This window comes from Sinocyclocheilus rhinocerous, unplaced genomic scaffold (assembly GCF_001515625.1).
Source record: "Sinocyclocheilus rhinocerous isolate Xijiao unplaced genomic scaffold, SAMN03320098_v1.1 scaffold186, whole genome shotgun sequence".
In the NCBI taxonomy this organism is placed as follows: Eukaryota; Metazoa; Chordata; class Actinopteri; order Cypriniformes; family Cyprinidae; genus Sinocyclocheilus; species Sinocyclocheilus rhinocerous.
In genome coordinates this window covers 21,175-39,364 of record NW_015662005.1, presented here as the reverse complement: position 1 = coordinate 39,364, position 18,190 = coordinate 21,175, and the positions used below count along the sequence as shown (strand labels likewise).

At 38.7% G+C, this 18,190-nt stretch overlaps 2 protein-coding genes across 2 annotated transcripts in view; both read left to right on the top strand.

Moving 5' to 3' along the window:
• The first annotated feature begins 707 nt into the window (after positions 1–707).
• On the top strand, positions 708–11,597 carry LOC107727319 (synaptopodin 2-like protein). The gene is made up of 4 exons (XM_016537164.1): positions 708–1,035; positions 2,784–2,935; positions 3,022–3,743; positions 8,317–11,597. The coding sequence occupies exons 1-4, from the start codon at positions 934–936 to the stop codon at positions 10,926–10,928; spliced, it is 3,588 nt and encodes a 1,195-aa protein (XP_016392650.1). The 5' UTR covers positions 708–933; the 3' UTR covers positions 10,929–11,597.
• A 3,979-nt stretch (positions 11,598–15,576) lies between these two features.
• Positions 15,577–18,190, top strand: part of LOC107727320 (myozenin-1-like) — a 9,721-nt gene continuing 7,107 nt past the window's right edge. Inside the window, exons 1-2 of the mRNA XM_016537165.1 lie at positions 15,577–15,753; positions 17,123–17,219. Coding sequence (XP_016392651.1) covers positions 17,132–17,219 — 88 coding nt within the window. The 5' untranslated portion in view covers positions 15,577–15,753; positions 17,123–17,131. The remainder of the gene's footprint in view (positions 15,754–17,122; positions 17,220–18,190) is intronic.

Here is an 18,190-nt window from a genome sequence, read left to right as displayed (position 1 = left end):
GCTAAATTTTGCCAAATCTGTTCTGATGAAGAAACAAACTCATGAACGTCTTGGATGGCCTGAGGGTGCATACATTTTCCAGCACATTTTTATTTTTGAGTGAACTATTCCTTTAAGAACATCTAAAAAACTGTTAATGGTAAATGTTATCTGAAGATTATCATATGTTTGGATGGTGCTGTAAATCATGCTATAGCAAAAGATAAAATAAAAACAACATATAAAAACAACAAATCTGAAAAAAAAAAAATGCTAAAGATAAATGACCAAATAATACTGAGAATGTCTGAATTATAAATGAAAGAATAGCTGATTATAATAAATTATTTTCACGTAAACATCTTTGGTCAAGCAACATTATATCTAAGATCAAATGATTAAGTCCCCAATTATTTAGCTGATGAATCCCCTAGGAATAACCAGTTTGCCAAACATTTATTTATAATGTCTAATGAGCATCCTTAATGTTAATTTTAATTTGCAATGTGGTCTTATAACTCCTAACAGCTCCATTCACATTTTGAGGGCATTCACAGATAAAGCTCTTGGGACTGCTGGGGTATTTATTTTTAGAGGGTCTATCAGCATCTTTCGGATGTGGCTGTGGATTGACAGGACAAGTGTGGCCAGCAGGATGAAGGAAGGAGGTCCTGGATCTAGACCGTGCACCCCCACCCACCGACCCAGCACTCCAACGAAGAGAGAGATAGAGCCGTTCTTGCTTCCTCCCGCCCCCTTTTTGCTCTCCCCACACTACACATGCTCATAGCCCATGGGGTGTGTGTCTGCACTCACCTCTCAGGACTGACAGAAGCTCTGCAAGCAGTCTAGGCAACGGTGGAGGACTGAACATCCAGGGATGGGACGAGACTATTGAAAGAAACTAAGAGCCAAGAAACATTAAAAGAGAGACACAGAATCACCGAAAGAAAAATGGTTGCAGAGGAGGTAGTGGTGACCCTGTCAGGAGGTGCACCATGGGGTTTCCGATTACAAGGAGGAGCTGAGCACCAGAAACCACTCCAAGTGGCAAAGGTAAGGGGATGGTTGGATTGGATACCTGGTTATGCTGAATCATGTGTCTCATATTTTAATGAATGGTCTGTAAAGCTATTGAAATCCACTGAAACTTCAAATTTAAATTAGTCTGACTTTTGTGTATGAGCAATATGCAATATGTATATTACATACTACATAGAAGTTGGACTATGATGTGTCAGTATTATCTTATTAATGAACGGCATTATTAGATGAGATATATAGCTGCTACATTTATCTTAATTGCACTTTCAGGCTTTGAAACATACATATACAAATTATTTTTCATTTAAAGTGCCCCCAAAGATAGTTCTTATCGAGTTCATACCAAAATGATATATGACAAATATCCTCACACATGCTAGAATGGGCCACATCACCCACACGAGTATTTAACAAAAAATATCCTCAATAAAACAATTGTTCAAATTAGATAATGTGATTTTACAAATTACATATATAACGTGATTTATATAAATTACTTGTCATGCAAATATCTCATAGTAAAATCACATTTGAACAACAATTTTAGATTTGTTTACATATATGTATTTTAATTAAAACATTTAATTATGTAAAAATATAAATAATTTATATAAAATTAACATTTTCTTTACTTTTATTTCTTTATTTTTATATTTAATTAATATATAAAGTCAGTGTCTATTGCATTGTGTCTGACTTAACTGAGCAGATATGCTTGTTCAACATGTGTCAGTGAGGAATGTAACACTTGATAAGCCGTCAAGAGTATAGTGTTATTGAGGACATTTTCTGTGAAATACTAATGTGGCCCATTCTAGCATGTGTAAAGATATGTTTGTCATATATCATTTTGCGGCCCTTTTAAATTAAGGATTCATAACATATGTTTCAAAGCCTGAAAATGTAGTTAAGATATAGCACCTACATATCTTCCATTTAATAAGGGCACAAATTAATGAGATAATACTGTCACATCATATTTCAACTGCAGGCCAGAAAGCACTTATTTTATCTGCTGATAAATGCAGTTCAAGAGAGCTATTTGGCTGTGTGCTGCAAGCATTCCTGCTCCATATAAACCTGCTTGGCTTCACAGTGCATCTCTTCACTCTTATCTAATTGACAGCTTTTGTTTAGCTTCCTCTGGAATCCAGATATTTCAAAGAAGCATTCTCACACAGTTCTGTAAATGAGGATGTTATTTCAGGACTGAGTAGAATTACAGCCACAGTGTATACTTATAAGCACAGTATGCCCCATTTGTTAAGTGACAACTGTGTGCAATGCATTTTCCCTGATCTAAGGGCTATTTTGGATTGGTGAGCAATGCCAGAGACTGTCTAGTCTACTCTTTCCACGTTCTGAGGGAACTGGGGGGGGGGAACTAACCCTTTAAGGTGTAATAAAGGTTTATGTACTTTACCAATGAAAAGTAGCCAGTGATAATGTAGTCCAGCACTGGAAAGTCCACAACTGTGACGTGAGACCATCACTTGCCACTCAGAAATACAGATAACCCACTGACTTATAAGTAACAGTATGAAGAGTGAACCAGAGTATGATAAGCTTAAATGAATGAAAACAATGAATTTGAGGGATATTTACCAGTTACTATCCTTACTATATCTTACTATATCTATATCTACTATAACTAGAAGCGGGTGACAATGTAAAAATCAGCTGGATATTTATTTATCTTCTCTCACTGCAACTAATCAACACAAAGTTTGTGCTGACGTTATCTCCTCCTGCTGTTGAAGGTGAGAAAGCGCAGTAAGGCCTGCAGGGCTGGGCTCAGAGAGACTGATGAGCTGGTGTCAATCAATGATGTATCCTGTGGAACACTGTCTCATGCTGAGGCTATGAATCTGATTGATAGCGGCAGAGGAACCCTCCATCTGCGAATTAAAAGGTCAGAGTGAGATATCATTATCACAAGGAGTTGTTAGTCATGCTATAAAATTTATACTCAAGATAATCACTGTGTTTTCCATTCAGGGCCCCAGCTGCATATCAGTCAGTGGTGCTTCTGGGTCGGGCCCCATCCCCGCGTATTGATAAGGAGTACCAGGCAGCCTTGAGAGCCCTGTCGCCTCCACTTACCTCTAAACGGTCCGGTGTCAACAGAGCATCGCTCATGTCCCCCACCGGTGGCCTCGAGTGGCTTACATCCCCTCCAGACAGTGAAGCTTACTACGGTGAGACAGACAGTGACGCAGATGTGGCGGCACAAGAGAAGCAGCGTAGACAGAGACGACGAAGCCCCAGTAGCTCTCCTGCCAAGAGCCCTGGCCAAGCCTCACCCCAGGAGGAGGAGACTTCGGAAATGAGTGGCTATGAGAGCGCCCAGGACGTCTGTATGTACCCTCAAACACAGAGCTGGCCTGTATCTGATCTAGAGGGAATGGGGACTCAGCAACAGCCTGAAATGCCCGGGGTGGCCCGCAGAGAGGTAGTCTACCAATCCCCACAGGATGAATGGTCACACCAGGCTGAAAATTCCTCTGAGAATTCTGACCAAAGTCCATCAGGAGCTGCTGAAGTGGACAGTGGCTTCCAGGAGCCCCCCACTGTCCCACCTCCACTTGTTTCTCCAGAGCGGGCAAAAGAGGTTCTCATGCTTGCATCTCACAGACAGATGGTACCCATGGTGGGCCCTGTGGACAACCCAGTTGATGAAGAACTCACAGTAACGTACATGGACAAGGCCAAGCAAGCTAGTAAGAATCAATCATCTTTTTCACATAGCATATACACTGTTCAAAAGTTTGGGGTTGGTATAAGATTTTTCTTGTTGTTGTTTTTGAAAGTCTCTTATGCTCACCAAGGCTGCATTTATTTGATCAAAATATAGCAAAATATTGCTGCAGGAATATTGTAAAATAATTAGAATTTAAAATAACTGTTTTCTATTTTAATATATTAAAAAATATAAATAGTCATTACTCACGTCTTCATTGTCACATGATCCTTCAGAAATCATTCTAATATTTGGTGCTCAAGAAAATGTTCTTCTTATTATCAGTGTTGAAAACTGCTTAAGATTTTTTTTCTGGATTCTTTGATGAATAGAAAGTAAAAAAAAACTTCATAATTGAATACAACGTAAACTCTTATTGATTTAAAGAAAAAAAACTGACAGAACGTAATTAACTTTACTTTTGATTTTTTTTTTAAACAATAAATGGACACAACTGTGTAGTCGTAACATAATGGAATCAAATAAATAAGTAAAGTTAATTGTCAGACTAGCAGTTAACTATTAACTAGCAATAGCACACAATTAAAGCTATGCGTTTTTTCCTTACACCAAGAAACTGATTAATGTAGTCCAAATCACAAATGGATTTATTAAACTAAATTATGTTGCTTTAACTTATTTTAATTATGTAAATAGAAAAAAAAAATTATTTTTGAGTTAATATAAATAGTGAGCTCAGCATTTCTGAATTTCAGTCATTACCTCATACGTTATTTCTGGACTGTGTTAAATTTAACCTTTAGAAATCCACTAGATAGAAGTCCATCTCTAATGTCAGAAAAGAGTGTGAATCTGGGTTCAGTGATATTTGATAAAATTAAGGCAAAAGTCAGTCTATTAAATTCTGCATACTGTGTGTTGACCCTTAAAATAGATTTTCTTGAGTAAGGGCACACAGAAGTTTATTTGTTTTTATTAATAAATCTGGTCACAAAGCAAAGCAAGTACATTTGAGGTTGATATAATTACTGGATTTGCCATAGTTTTTTTAGTTTTTATAATCTCAAATTGAGAGTAATAGAATTATGGCATAAATTGAGCTGTGTTCACGGGTTGAAGAGAAAAACAAACATGACCAGTATAGTTTGATTAATTAACAAATTATACTTATGGGGTGTCTCTTTTCATGAATCCTTCAAAATGAATCACAAACACAGGAGTTCCGTTTGAATCAGTCTGACAAATCATTTACTGAATGAACTGAAAGTAACTATCATTACGTTCAGGTGTGGTAATCTTGAAATACTAAATGTTGCGTTTTTAAGGCTTGTGAAATTTGAATGTTGTGAATCATTATCTGGTTGTTCATATGACAAATTGTAATTAAAGATACATATGGCTCAATCGGAAATAATCATACGCTTGTGGTGTGGGATTTATAATTGAGCTCATACAAATGTTGGTGATGGGGGTTCCTCATATCCCCTGACTGAGGGTTTAACGGGGCAGAGGAAGGGGGCTGGACTCAAGTGAGCAAGAGACTATATTTGTCCCTTGACTCACGCCTATAACAGAGGCCTCTGCTGTTGCATGCTGGTAAAGGCATGTCCAGTTGCTGTCCAGTGTCAGTGATATTTCATTCTCTTCATTTAAACTGGTCAGTCTGTGCTAATAATGTGATTTTAAGAGCCAATAATGATCTGGACTTGATCAATAAAAAATTATATTATATTTCTTTTTTTAAACACTACTTAAAGTATTAAGGACTTTGTGAAAGTCTTTAATGAATGGGTATATTGATATCAACCATTCTTATACAGAATACAAATTCATATTAAAGTGGTTTGGGTCAACCTAAACTTACACTGACTGATAAATGTTAAGGCTGATTATTTATCAAGAGATGTGGGACAAATGAGTAATTCTCAATATTTTGACTCCAAGGCTGATATACTTCTGGTACTTCTGTTGTAAGTGGTTCAGGAACTGGATTTATTTCTTTTTTTAAAAATTAGATTATAGTCATATCTATTTCTGCTGAAGCAAAGGGCCGATTTTTACGGAGTATCATATGGCTTGAGTCACTATTCAGTGAACTGAAAGCTTATCCTTCTCAAAGGTTAAAAATCTGACCTTAAATATGAGATACGCACAGGTGTCAATATGATGTAGTTAATGATGTGATGAGGATTAGGAGTCTGTTTTTTACATTCCTTCTTATAGCAAGATAAACACATATTGGAAACTTCATTAGAGTCAAACAATATATCTTGTGTCTGTAGCTGATGGGGTGCTAATTCCCCTCTCTAAAGCCTTTGGGAAGGCTTTCTCCTCAACTAATGGCACCCTGCCGACACTCAGTCTGAAGGTCATTTTGCTTTCCAAAAATTGACGGGACATTTTGAGGGTCGTGTAAATAATCATGTTTCTGTGTTTAATTCTGTATCTCCACTGAGAATTCTGAACATCTAGAACTCTTGTTTGTGAATTCTCTTGTATGTATGTGCGTCTCACTGAGGCTAGAGACATTAATGCAGTGAGGATAAGGGTCCATGACAGCTGCTCTTCTCTGTCACTGTTAGTGGTGAAATTACAGAATAAGCCAGGGCATTCAGACAGCCTTGGTAAGAAGAGAAGCCGAAGCGTGCGCACCTGTTACTATGACAGCACAGTGGGAGGTTGAAAGAGCATGGTATAAAATATTGTGAATGTACCGATCGGCAGCTGATATTATATATCTTTGTGTCTCAGAATAGATAGCGAACAAAGATTAAATAGCTTTTGTGGAGGAATTATTTTAGTGTGACACAACTGTGGTTAATGACTCATAATTGTCAAAATGGGGTATTTGAAGTAATTGCAAAAGCAAGAAATATAGAAGATAACAGATAATTGACTGTTAAATACTGTTCAGTGATGATAAAGAGGTTGACCTATACAATTAGTCAAATGTTGCCTCGATGTAGCCTTCAGAGTCTCAATCACATCTAATTGGCAGTACTTGTCATCTTGTCAAGTCATTGTGGTGGTTGGAGATGTCAGCATGACCCCACATGACACTCAGCTTAAGCCAGCCTATCCAAGAAGAGGCCGAGGTGTGCAAAAACAGGTGGGAAATGTCCGTTAGCTCTGTTCACCGACCAAAATAGCTTGAATGACATAATGGGGTTTCTTTGGGCCTGTGACAGGGTCTTGTGGTTTGACAAAAGGTCTTTAAAAGGCTTGACCTCAGGCTACGGACTGGCTGATTTCATACCAGTGTGGGCAGAGCACCCAAGTATTGCTGGCTGAGCTCCACTGATGTGTTTGTGTGTGTCCTGCCAGTAAGGCTGGCTTGGGAACACAGTTTTTATGCTGAACAACATGAGGAGCTTTACATCTCCTGGAGAGGTTGAACATGAAGGACACATCTATGCAGGTAGAGTCCTGATGGCTTCTGTAGAGCTTTAGAGAGATAGGGGGCTTGTTTTCTGTTTAAATGATCCAACATTATAGTTAAAATGAGAAAGGTGAGACAAGGTGATGGATAGCACAGAGGTATTATTTACATGATCTTGGATTTACAAAGATCAATTTTGATATGTTTTTGTGTAAGTTTGACTTACTTGTATTTTTTGATATTGAAAACTAAAATGCTGAAATCATCTCAGATATAGCAACCATTTCTCATTAAACATATTTTTATGTCACATATTTTGATGCTAGCAGGTATGTAAGGGTTAACCTCTGTTTGTTGAACAGTTATTTGTACTGTCTAATTAGAAGTCTGGACAGATAATTATAATCAAAAGCACATTTATTTCTTCATTTGGACCGTTTAAATAAGAATATTTTTAATTTTATAAATTGAAAAAGAATATTTTTAACTTCATAAATTGATCCAACGTTGAAGATGTTTTGAGGCTCTCCAGATTAGAAAGAGAATATCTTAGCAAAAATACTGTACTCTTGAGGTTTTTGTTTTTATTTTTGGTTTGTTTTAATTGAAATATCAGATTCCGTTTCCCTCTTTTAATATAGATCCTGGATCCCCAGGGGTTACTTGCTCAAGCTGTTAGAATGTGATGGGCTATTTGTAGAGAAGGATGAGCTCAGTAATTTACCATGAGGATTTTGGTCCCAGACATTTCAGTATCTAACCCACTGCATTTTAGTGTCTAATATCAGAGCTATTCTGACTCAACTAGAAAATGTGTTCCAATCATTACAATGCCAGCTTGATTTATTAAAGTTGTGACTTTGTTTGATGACTTTATGTTTAATGTTGCCCATTCATCACCAAAGTTGATGTTATATAAAAGCCATAAGTGTCACTTTATAGATTTGTTCAGTCAAGGCCTGCTAACAGGCCTGTTCAGTTAAAGTTTTCATTCCATAATGCAGAATGGAAAAATAATGTTATTCAGTGATACTCACTGTAAAAAAAAACATATTAAGATGCAGTATATTATACTTTAAATACATAATAAATGTGCATCATCATTATGTTTAAGTTGTTTAAAATTATATTACAAATTATACTATTGGTTAAAGTAAAGACCACTGAAAGTATTTCTCGCTGATTGATACAGACATTTTCTTTCTCTCCATAGAGCTACACAGAGGTGAGAGTGTACAAGATAAGCAGGTGAAGGAGGCCCGATCCAAATGCAGAACTATTGCTTCGCTCTTGACAGATGCTCCTAATCCTCATTCTAAAGGTGTGCTTATGTTCAAGAAGCGACGCCAGCGTGCCAAGAAGTATACTCTCACCTGCTTTGGCAGCGTAGACGGAGAAAGCTGTAGTAACACAGAGGGAGAAACCGAGGATGAAAGCCTGTTTCCTGGGAGCGAATCTGAACTTGACGAAGACGGTTTTTCTGCTGCACCAGACCCTACTTGGGATAGTGGTTACCTGGACATTCTAGACAAGAGAACTTCAGCATGTGTTGTGCCTGACAGAAATGCAGAGAATAGTCCAGGCCTAAATGCCACTTCAGGAAAAGGAGCCCAGCTTTTTGAACAACAGAGGAAAAGAGCAGAAGAACATAAGTCAAATCTGGTTACGCCCACTGCTTTCTCCATGCCACAGTATCAGGGAGACTCAACCCTGACATATACCCCAGTTACTCCAGTCACACCCCTAACTTCTCATAGTAACAGTATGGTAAACGGGGAACCTTTGGTGGTGAGCAGGACAAGTGTTGTGTTGTCACAGACACCTATGCCATCCATGGCAGGAGCATTACCAGAGCAAGCAGACTCATCGGCTGCCAGCTCAGTGCACAACAGAACTGCCAGGCCATTTGCCTCTGGTTATGTGAGCCACCGAGCAGCAACTGCTCCAGTAGTCTTCAGGCCCAGCCCTGCCAAAAAGGCTGGATCACAGGCTCAGGCTGTGTCTGTGGCAAATATTCCAACTCCCTTCTCTCCTGCTGGCTCAGAAGGGAAGAAAGCCATCTCTACAACATCACTGTATATCCCTGCCAGACCAGCCACCTACAATGGTCCTTCCTCTGTGCGTTCTCCATCCTCAATCACTTCAGGTCCATTTTCTCCTCCTACTTCAAATGCTCCACTCTACTCCCCAAACTATTCCAGCACCTCAGCCCCTTTTTCTCCAACATCTTCTCATGTAACATATTTGAGTTGCCCTTCTGGTATGGCTCAGCCTTACTCTCCTCCCCAAACACAGGTAATGCCACTCAGTCCTCCGTACCATCATGTGGTTTGTACCCAATATCAGCCACCTCCACAAGTTCATGTGCCAGCACAGCCTTTCTCTCCCCCGTTCACAAATGCCCCAGGTCTTCCCAATGCCCCTGCCCCTGCTCCTGTCCATGCCTTTGCTCCTGCAACACCAAATGTGCAATCTTCCCCAGCACACAAAGTCTCCTTCAACCCATACATTTCTGTGGCATCCACTAATCCAGGAACACCAAATGCACCAGTTGCCCAGCAGTATTCTCTCTCCAACTCCACTGATGGGATCTCTTCTCGAGAGCAGCGGGTCTCAGTCCCTGCTGGCCGCACTGGCATCCTGCAGGATGCTCGTCGTCATGGCACCAAGAAACCAATGTTCAGTGCTAATGAGGAGAAGAAGGCTCCATCTTACAACCCTGAGCTAATGTCTCTAGTGCAGAACTTGGATGACAGGTCCTGTTTGGGTGTAGAGGCTGGGTTTGAGTCTGGCCCCGAAGAAGATTTTCTCAACCTGGGTGCAGAAGCTTGCAACTTCATGCAGGCACAGAGGCACAAGATGCCACCACCAGTGGCTCCTAAACCAGCTCATCCAGCTCCTGAGATGCCTCAGATGCAAGGTAAAGGTGCGGAGCTGTTTGCACGCAGACAGAGTCGCATGGACCGCTATGTGGTGGATAAACAGCCCAAATCTCCAGCGCATCCTCGTGATCCTTCACCTACACCCTCCCTCCCAGCTCACTGGAAATACACTCCAAACATCCGAGCCCCACCACCCATTAATTATAATCCACTGCTGTCACCTTCTTGCCCTCCAGTGGCCCAGCGTGGCACCAAGGCTAATGATGCAAACAAAGTTGGGGTTAAAACAGTGCCTGGCCAACGCAAACAGGGTATAAAGGCTCTTGACTTTGTGAGCAGGCAGCCATACCGGCTCAACTCATCTTTGTTCAGTTATGGAGGTGGAGTCCCTCAAAACACTGCCGCTTATCAGCAGCAGCAGAATGGTGTTGTCATGACAGGTAATTCCCTTAATGGACCAAAGCAGGTCCCTGTTAAATCAAGCCGTGTGTATGAAATCAAACGTTTCTCCACACCTACTCCCATGTCTGTACCCACATCTCTGACACCTACTGTAATCGCCCCTCGCTCTGCCACAACTCTCGGTGAGCCGATGTGGCGCAGTGATGTCACTTCCCCACCTCCTGTTGCTCCAAGACCTGCAGCGCCATTCTCGCCACCACCCCCTACCCCGACAGCAGCCCTGCCTGCTCTCCCCAAAATATCCTCTGCCCCTGTGACCAATTCAGTGCCCATCCCACAACCCACTCCTGGGCAGGCCTACACCCCATTCCAAGCAGCCAAGCAGTTTAAGAGTGCCTCTGAGCTGAGTCCCCTGTCTGCTGGTGTGCAATCCTCAGGGTCTGGGAGCAGCCAGAACCTACGGGTACCCAGACCCCGCTTCAGTACGTCAAGCATGGGTCTGCAACCAAATGTGTGGAGGCCTGGCTCCATACGTTACTGAGAATCCACTGTGACAGTAATTACCACCCTGGGAAAGAGCACTTGAGCTCTGTTCTGCTAAATGAATTGTTAGACTACAGTAATATAAGAAAAAACATCAGTCAAATAATTTTTTTTTTTGCATGTTCACAATTTTCAGTCACAATTATTAAAAAATAGAGTATGCAGCAACATCATAGATGCCTACATCTGTATATGTATTGTTCAGTTTCTTCACAATGTTGAGATATTTATGTACTATGATTCATGTTTCTATTTCAATTCACATCTCATTTATTTTACACCAAATCAACATGTTTAACCCACAGAAAGAACTGCACAGAGTAATTACTTGTGAGAGCAACTAAATAAAATAATGGCATTAATGTCTAATAATAATCGGGTTTGACATTATATGTACTGAGGCCACAATGAAAATAAGTGATAATAATCAATTGTTTTGCTATTTTTTTTCTCTTGGGGCCATAAGGATGGAGTGATAAAGGGTAAGTAAACTATATATATGTTACAGAATCCATCTGTGACAGAAGATGATGGAGCACAGAATCATTGAAGATTTGTGTACAAGTGGTATAGAATGTTCCAAGACATGTATTTGCCCAAGTTATATCAAATTCTCAGTGACAGAGAGATGAAAGAAGTGTACAAAGAATGTGACAGCAGCTTGAAATGAAAAAAAAGAAAAATCCTCAAGTGGAGAGATGGTACAAACCACCCCCTTGCTCTACTCTTGCTCTTGAATTGTTATCTCTTCTGGCCTCTGCCATGCCCTTTACTTGTGATGTTATCCATTCTTTATCTCTCTAAACATCTCTTGAGGTTGGACTGTAGGCCTGTGTCTGTCTAGAGCATTGCACAAAAGCCTATGCTTCTTGTTTGACGAGGATCAGTATGCTTGATGCATGTGCTCATTTTATCCTCATAATGCTGCGTATGCCGAGGTTTTGACTAAGCATTTAGAAAGGCATGTGAACTCCACTGCAGGGAATTGTGCTGGGGCTTTTTCATATGACAGCTGAAAAAACTACACTAGATGACAAATTCTGAAAGCGCTGCTTTATCTTTATGACATATTATGCGAATGTGACATCTGACCACTTTCCCTGGTGCTTGCTCTCATTGTGAATGATGCTTTTGCCAAACAGGTATGACATCCATTTCAATCACTTGTGTGAGCTGTTCAACTGCATTTGTGAAATTGTATGCCTTGTTGAACTTTTCTTGCTTTGCTTTTTATGAGAAAATACCCTATGGCTTTGGTGGGATGAAACAACATGAAATGGTGGGTACCATTTCTCTACTAAGGATAAGAAGGTTGATCGGATGTAAAGCTATAATGTACCTTGTTGTCAAGTAGAAAGTGGGAGGTATGGATATGGGAGGTATGAAGCAAGATATAAAACTGATATAAAATTTAAAAGCAAAAATAGAGAGGAAACTGCCTTTTTCACTTTTTTGGGAAATTAGATAGTGTTATACACTAAAATATTAATTTTCATAAGTGTGTTCTAATAGGACTGTCAGAATGTATGTCATGCATCTACACAGCAATTTTAAAGCTTTAATTCTTTAGTAAATGTGTTATGTTTGCGTTAAATATTCGGAAAACATTGTAATTATTTTAAAACATTTACATTTAGTGCTTTGGGCTATTTGAAGTTTAAAGAGGAATTATGTACAATGCAAATGGTTGAATGTGAGAAAATGGAAAGTCTAATGGATTACTGGATTTTGGGAATATGTGAACGAATTTGTACTGTATGATTTTAATGTAGAGCAATGAAAATAAATTTAGAAATGATGTTTGTTTTTTATTATTCTATTTTCTTTGTTGTTCGTAGCTCCTGCATGGAGTGTTTAGCGCTCTGTGATGTTCATCTCGCCTTATTCTGGGTCCGAATAAAACATCAGATCATGCACAGACTATACTGTCTCTTTGCATTTAAATCTATATTTATTCACACCGGCTCTTGAAAACCTCTATGCGAACACACTTGCCCGAAAAAGTGCAGGGGACGAATTTACGTGATATAAAAAAGTCCCCCGCATCCCCCGCGTAATCTACGCCCCTACTCTCAAGTATATGTTGGAATAATCTACACATATAAATATGGCGACTATCATATAATGGTCATGCCCACTGTTTTAGAGCTCACAGTTCCATATAAAATAATATATTTACTTTTATGGAATTTTACAACGTCATGCTGAAGGACATGCAGTAAACCTAACACCCCCTGAGTGGCGATGTTGCGCAATACTGAAAATTAAGTAGTTCGAGTTTACCACACTGAATGAAAGGCTTGTCTGGTTACACAACTTGCCTAAGAGTGCACATAACAAGTAAAACTTTTATTTTTATCATGTACAAATATATATAAAACTTTATTATATATATATACGGTATATATATATATATATATATATATATATATGTATGTAAAAATTAATCGTCATGCTTATATTCAAGAGGTAGGTTTTTAGAGGTAGGACTTAAGTTCTACTGTTGTGAATAACTTTACACAGCTTAGCTTTGGCAGTGTAATCTTACCTCCACTCATAAGGTGAACTGCCTTCTGACCCTCTGGTCTATACCCCACCATCATATGTCACAAGATATCTGGTGCTAACTTTAGCCACAAGTCTGTATTTCCGTCATGAGCCACATTCTTTCACCCTTTTGACGCCCCTGCTGGTGATACACAGTACTGCAGGTGCTCCTCTCAGGGTCTCTGTCCGGTTCGGGACCAACTAAATAGGCCTACAGACTGTTTTAAGCAATGTGGTTATAAGAAAAACACATTGATATGCATTTCCTGATCCTGCGATTTGTGAAATGTTGCTTCAAGTAAGTTCTGTTGTATGCTCTTCCTTAAAAGAGGTACATTTTTTTTGTTTTTTTTGTTTGACATTCAGCGGATTCACTGTGATAGACTGGAACTCTTTTTTGCATGTGCATATTAAAGTTTACACTGCAGGCTCTAAACTGTAAATAATCTCAAGCAATATGTCTTCATTCTGGTTGTCTGTCAAATAGGCTATATACAAGTCTGCTTCTCAAAGTGGGAACCACGAAAAATATATTGAAGCACAATAGCAACAATCCCATTTTATGAATTTAGAACAAAAGGGTATGATTTTAACCATTAATTCCATTGAAATAAAACAAATAGTGTAATAGTTTGATACAACACTTACTGTGCAACATACTAGGGGTTGAACAACGATTTTTTGAAGTCGACTTTTATGTGATGAAAGTCGAGTCGAAGTCGACTAGTCGCTGATGACGTCATTAATGAACAAATAAGTCTGGAGCTGTGACAAACACCTTGTGCACAACACCCCACGAGTAATGTAGTCAGCTGGGTTATTGATGGATTCCACATACCGCCAGGTGTGTGCACTTGTAAGTTCCTGTATTTCGGCAATTCTGGTGCCCACGAATACTTTGTAACGGCAGGATTCCGACTGAATCCATGTCAGAACTGTAGTGCAATCAGTCCAGAGTACAAAGGATTTAATGTTCAGAGTAAGCTCTTTAGCTAGTAAGAAAGCTAATTGTGCACCTGTAAGAGCTGCACACAGTTCCAGTCGAGGCACATATGATGTGGTATTGGGAGCAGGGTCTGCGCTGTGAAATATAGCTGCTGTCTTGGTGGACTTAAAGTCTTTGCGCCTGTCTCTCTTCTGGTCAGGGCGTTCCTTTCTGTCTTCGCCAAGAAACTCAAAACCACTCTCCTGTATTTTCAGCTCGTATTCAAGCCAGTCTGCAAAGTGTAAAAGAGTGGGGATGCTAACATTCAAGGGGCCTTAAAGGGGCCTTAGCCTTGTTACATGTGAGCCACACTGAAGCTCGACTCTGCCGCTATCTCCCAGTTGGTCCAGCATGCCTACCAGAGCTCTTGACTTTCAATGCAAACCTCTTAAACCCACTGACATCATGACTACGGATAGTATTGTGGAGCGCTTTCAGAGTATGCATTTATTTGTCATTTGAACTGTTGGGAAACAGAGCGTAAATGTGGAAGTCCTTCAAAAATGTCTTATCCTGTTGCGCCCTCTATAGGACCAGCGACTAGTCGACGTCAAGCTTAAAGCGTCATGGCAGAGCACTGAAGTCGACTAGTCGACTAGTGGATTAGTCAGTGCAACCCCTACAACATACACAATAAAATATTACAATAAATGTACAAAATTGGTAAATATTGTTGACAAAGTAAACATTATACGAACTGCTGCAATGTTACTGAAATATTTTAATCAGAACGGGAACAATATTTGCAATATTTTACCTAAACGTTTGTGAAAGTCAAAGTTAGATGTAATTAAATTGCGCAAATATGTTTAAAAATAAGTTGAAAGTGCAATGTTCAAGAACAGTTCATTTCATGTTTATGAACGTCATTCAGTATTCGGTTAAAAATGGCAATACACAATCACAAACATATGAAAAACACTGAGGGTAAGTGACTGAAATAAGATATAGGGACTTAATTCATCTTTTTACTGGTCCTCTCTGGAAACGCCTTGCTCTTCGTTGCTCTATATTTAGACAAAAAACTGTCTGCAAGAAAAGTATCTCCTCACCATCAGCTCGGTCTGTCCCTGTGCTGTCTGTAACACACTGAACTACACCCACTCCCCAAAGACCTCCTTTCCTAACCGCTGCTAGGATTTCACTCTTCCTGGGATGCTGAAGAGAGCAGTAGTTGGTGGAATCCTAGCCAACCCTAAGAAACAGGATTAACCTCAACAGTTCCCCAGGGAACCTTTGATTCAAATTGTGATTTGATTTGTTTTCTGAAACATCGATTCTTTGGTCACAGGTAAGAGGAATCATTGTGCTGTTTGGCTTTCCTGATTGCACAGGGAGAAAAGCAGGTGATAAAATGTTATAATGAGCTCTTAATCTGGACAGGCTGGTACTGAGGGGTTAGAGTATGTCGAGATGATTTATTGTTTGCAAACTGTAAAAATATATGATGTTCTTGGATAGAGCTGCCTCTAGCTGCATATCATAAATCACACAGATCTAATAAACACTGACATAGCACTGGGTCGTCTTCACGTAAACATATAAAATGATAAATTAATTATATATAAACACAAATAAAAAAAAAAACTCACATTCTCCTACTTAAATGAATTTATGTCATTGTTAATGAGTTAACTCTGAGGTCCTTACTGAATTATTATTATTCATTTGTTTACTTTTTTGGTAAGTTCAAATGTAGAAATGTGTTCAATATGGCGTTCAGACTACTTCAAGCTTACCATTGCAACGCTTCGGCAGGGCATTTGAAGAATTTGCTGACCAGTTGAACACGGTGGATTTATTTAGTTTGCTAAAACAAAAATACCCCACTTTGCAACAAGAGACCGGTGTCTGTGTTGGAATTTAAAATTTTACCAATTTACCATAATTTAAATATGCATTTTATGTTGTAAATGTTAGAATTAATGAGACACTTTAAATATTCAGTCAAAAAAAAAAATAAAAATCAAGAATAGAAAGCCATTCTAGAAAAATACAAAGCTAACTGTTGCTGTTAATGTCCTCCTGGTTTTACTTGATCTAAATACTTTAGATGTCAAAAACAGACAGAAAAAAATAAAACACAGACACACACACACACACACACACACAAATCTAAAGATAATAAAAAATATTAAACAAACCTAAACATTGTAGTGTGAGAATAGGGAATATGACACAAGATGTCCCTCTTCCACCACAGTTATGTTATGTAGGGTTAAAAGCATTTATGTTATGTAATAAATATTATTATTGATTGATACGTTTATATTGAAGTGAAAAGTTAAAGTGAGACTCCTGGGCTAAAATAAGCCCCTCTGAATTGGGGCAGGAGGCCCCTAGTGGCATGTTGTTGTTAGTCTTTTTAGTTAATCTAATGTAATAATTATTTGAATTAGTTGAGAAATAAGACTTGAAAATCATAAGATTATTACAAATTTTACAGATCATTAAAAATGATATCAGATGCATTTAATATATTTTAGGCTAGGTTTACCCTTTTATTTTTTATCATTCTGATTCCTTATAATATTATTTTGGGTGATGTATGATCATGCAAAACTCACACCTAAATATATTACAATTTATCAGTAAATGCACATGACATCTTTTCCCATCTTTCCCTACCAATTTATTTCAGATTTAATTTCCTCCCTCAGATTGCAGCGATGCCTGTCTCTGGAACACCTGCTCCAACCAACAAGAGGAAGAAGCCTTCGAAAATCATCACAGACTTCTCAAACATCTCACAACATGGTCAGTGGCGTCTCTTTGAGTCACACGTACACATATGTAGTAGAAATACACACACCATAAAACACTGGTTGAACGCTCACTTGTAATATCCTGTAATGACCAGATGAATGTTGTAAATGTCACACTTAATTACCAAAACCCTCATTGGTGTCCGGTGTCAACATAAAGAGTCAGAGCCTGAAATGTCAAACAACCTCCAGGCTCTCCTCAAAGCGTAAATCCTCACTGAAGAACACTTAATTTATTGGTACTGTATGTTGAAGCAGAGCCTTAAATAGAGAGAATGTACACGCTTGGCATAAACGCACAGCCAGTGTTGGGGGTAACGCATTACAAGTAACGCGAGTTACGTAATCAGATTACTTTTTTCAAGTAACTAGTAAAGTAACGCATTACTTTTTAATTTACAAGAGAATATCTGAGTTACTTTTTTTCCCAAGTTATTGATTGACAGCTCTCCTGTCCCCATGTTGAGAGAAATCAGAAGATGTTAATGTAGTTCTAAAATAAATATGAATATGCATTAATTCATCTCACTCACAAAAAAAAAAACACAGATTCAGTATTCCTCAAAATGAATAAAAATAATGCAACTCAGAATATGACGCAAACCTGCAATAATTAAATGTTAAACAACACAAATATACTTTATGTATTTAATCCCATTCTATTAAACAATGTCTTTGCTTCTGACCTTCGATGATCCAGTTCAACCACACTAATAAGCAAAAGTTACTCTAGACAAACATTTGTGTGTCTTTTTTTTATTGCTGAAGTGTGTTGAAATTTCTTCTTCTGCATTCTACTGTACAGACGTAAATTTACTTTCCCTTCAGCCCGAGGCTTATTCATTTCACTTTTGGTGTGAAAAGGCTTTTATATTTGCCAAAAATAGAACTTTTTTATTTTAAAAACAAAAAAGCAAGCCCTGTCCAGATTGTAAAAGTAACGCAAAAGTAACGTAACACATT

What these genes read in the sequence shown, in the direction of transcription:
- LOC107727319 (XM_016537164.1), top strand. Translation starts at nt 934, where the DNA reads ATGGTTGCAGAGGAGGTAGTGGTGACCCTGTCAGGAGGTGCACCATGG. An exon ending in AACCACTCCAAGTGGCAAAG is followed by an intron (nt 1,036 to 2,783) that starts GTAAGGGGATGG and finishes CTGCTGTTGAAG; the next exon opens with GTGAGAAAGCGCAGTAAGGC. An exon ending in GGACAAGGCCAAGCAAGCTA is followed by an intron (nt 3,744 to 8,316) that starts GTAAGAATCAAT and finishes TTCTCTCCATAG; the next exon opens with AGCTACACAGAGGTGAGAGT.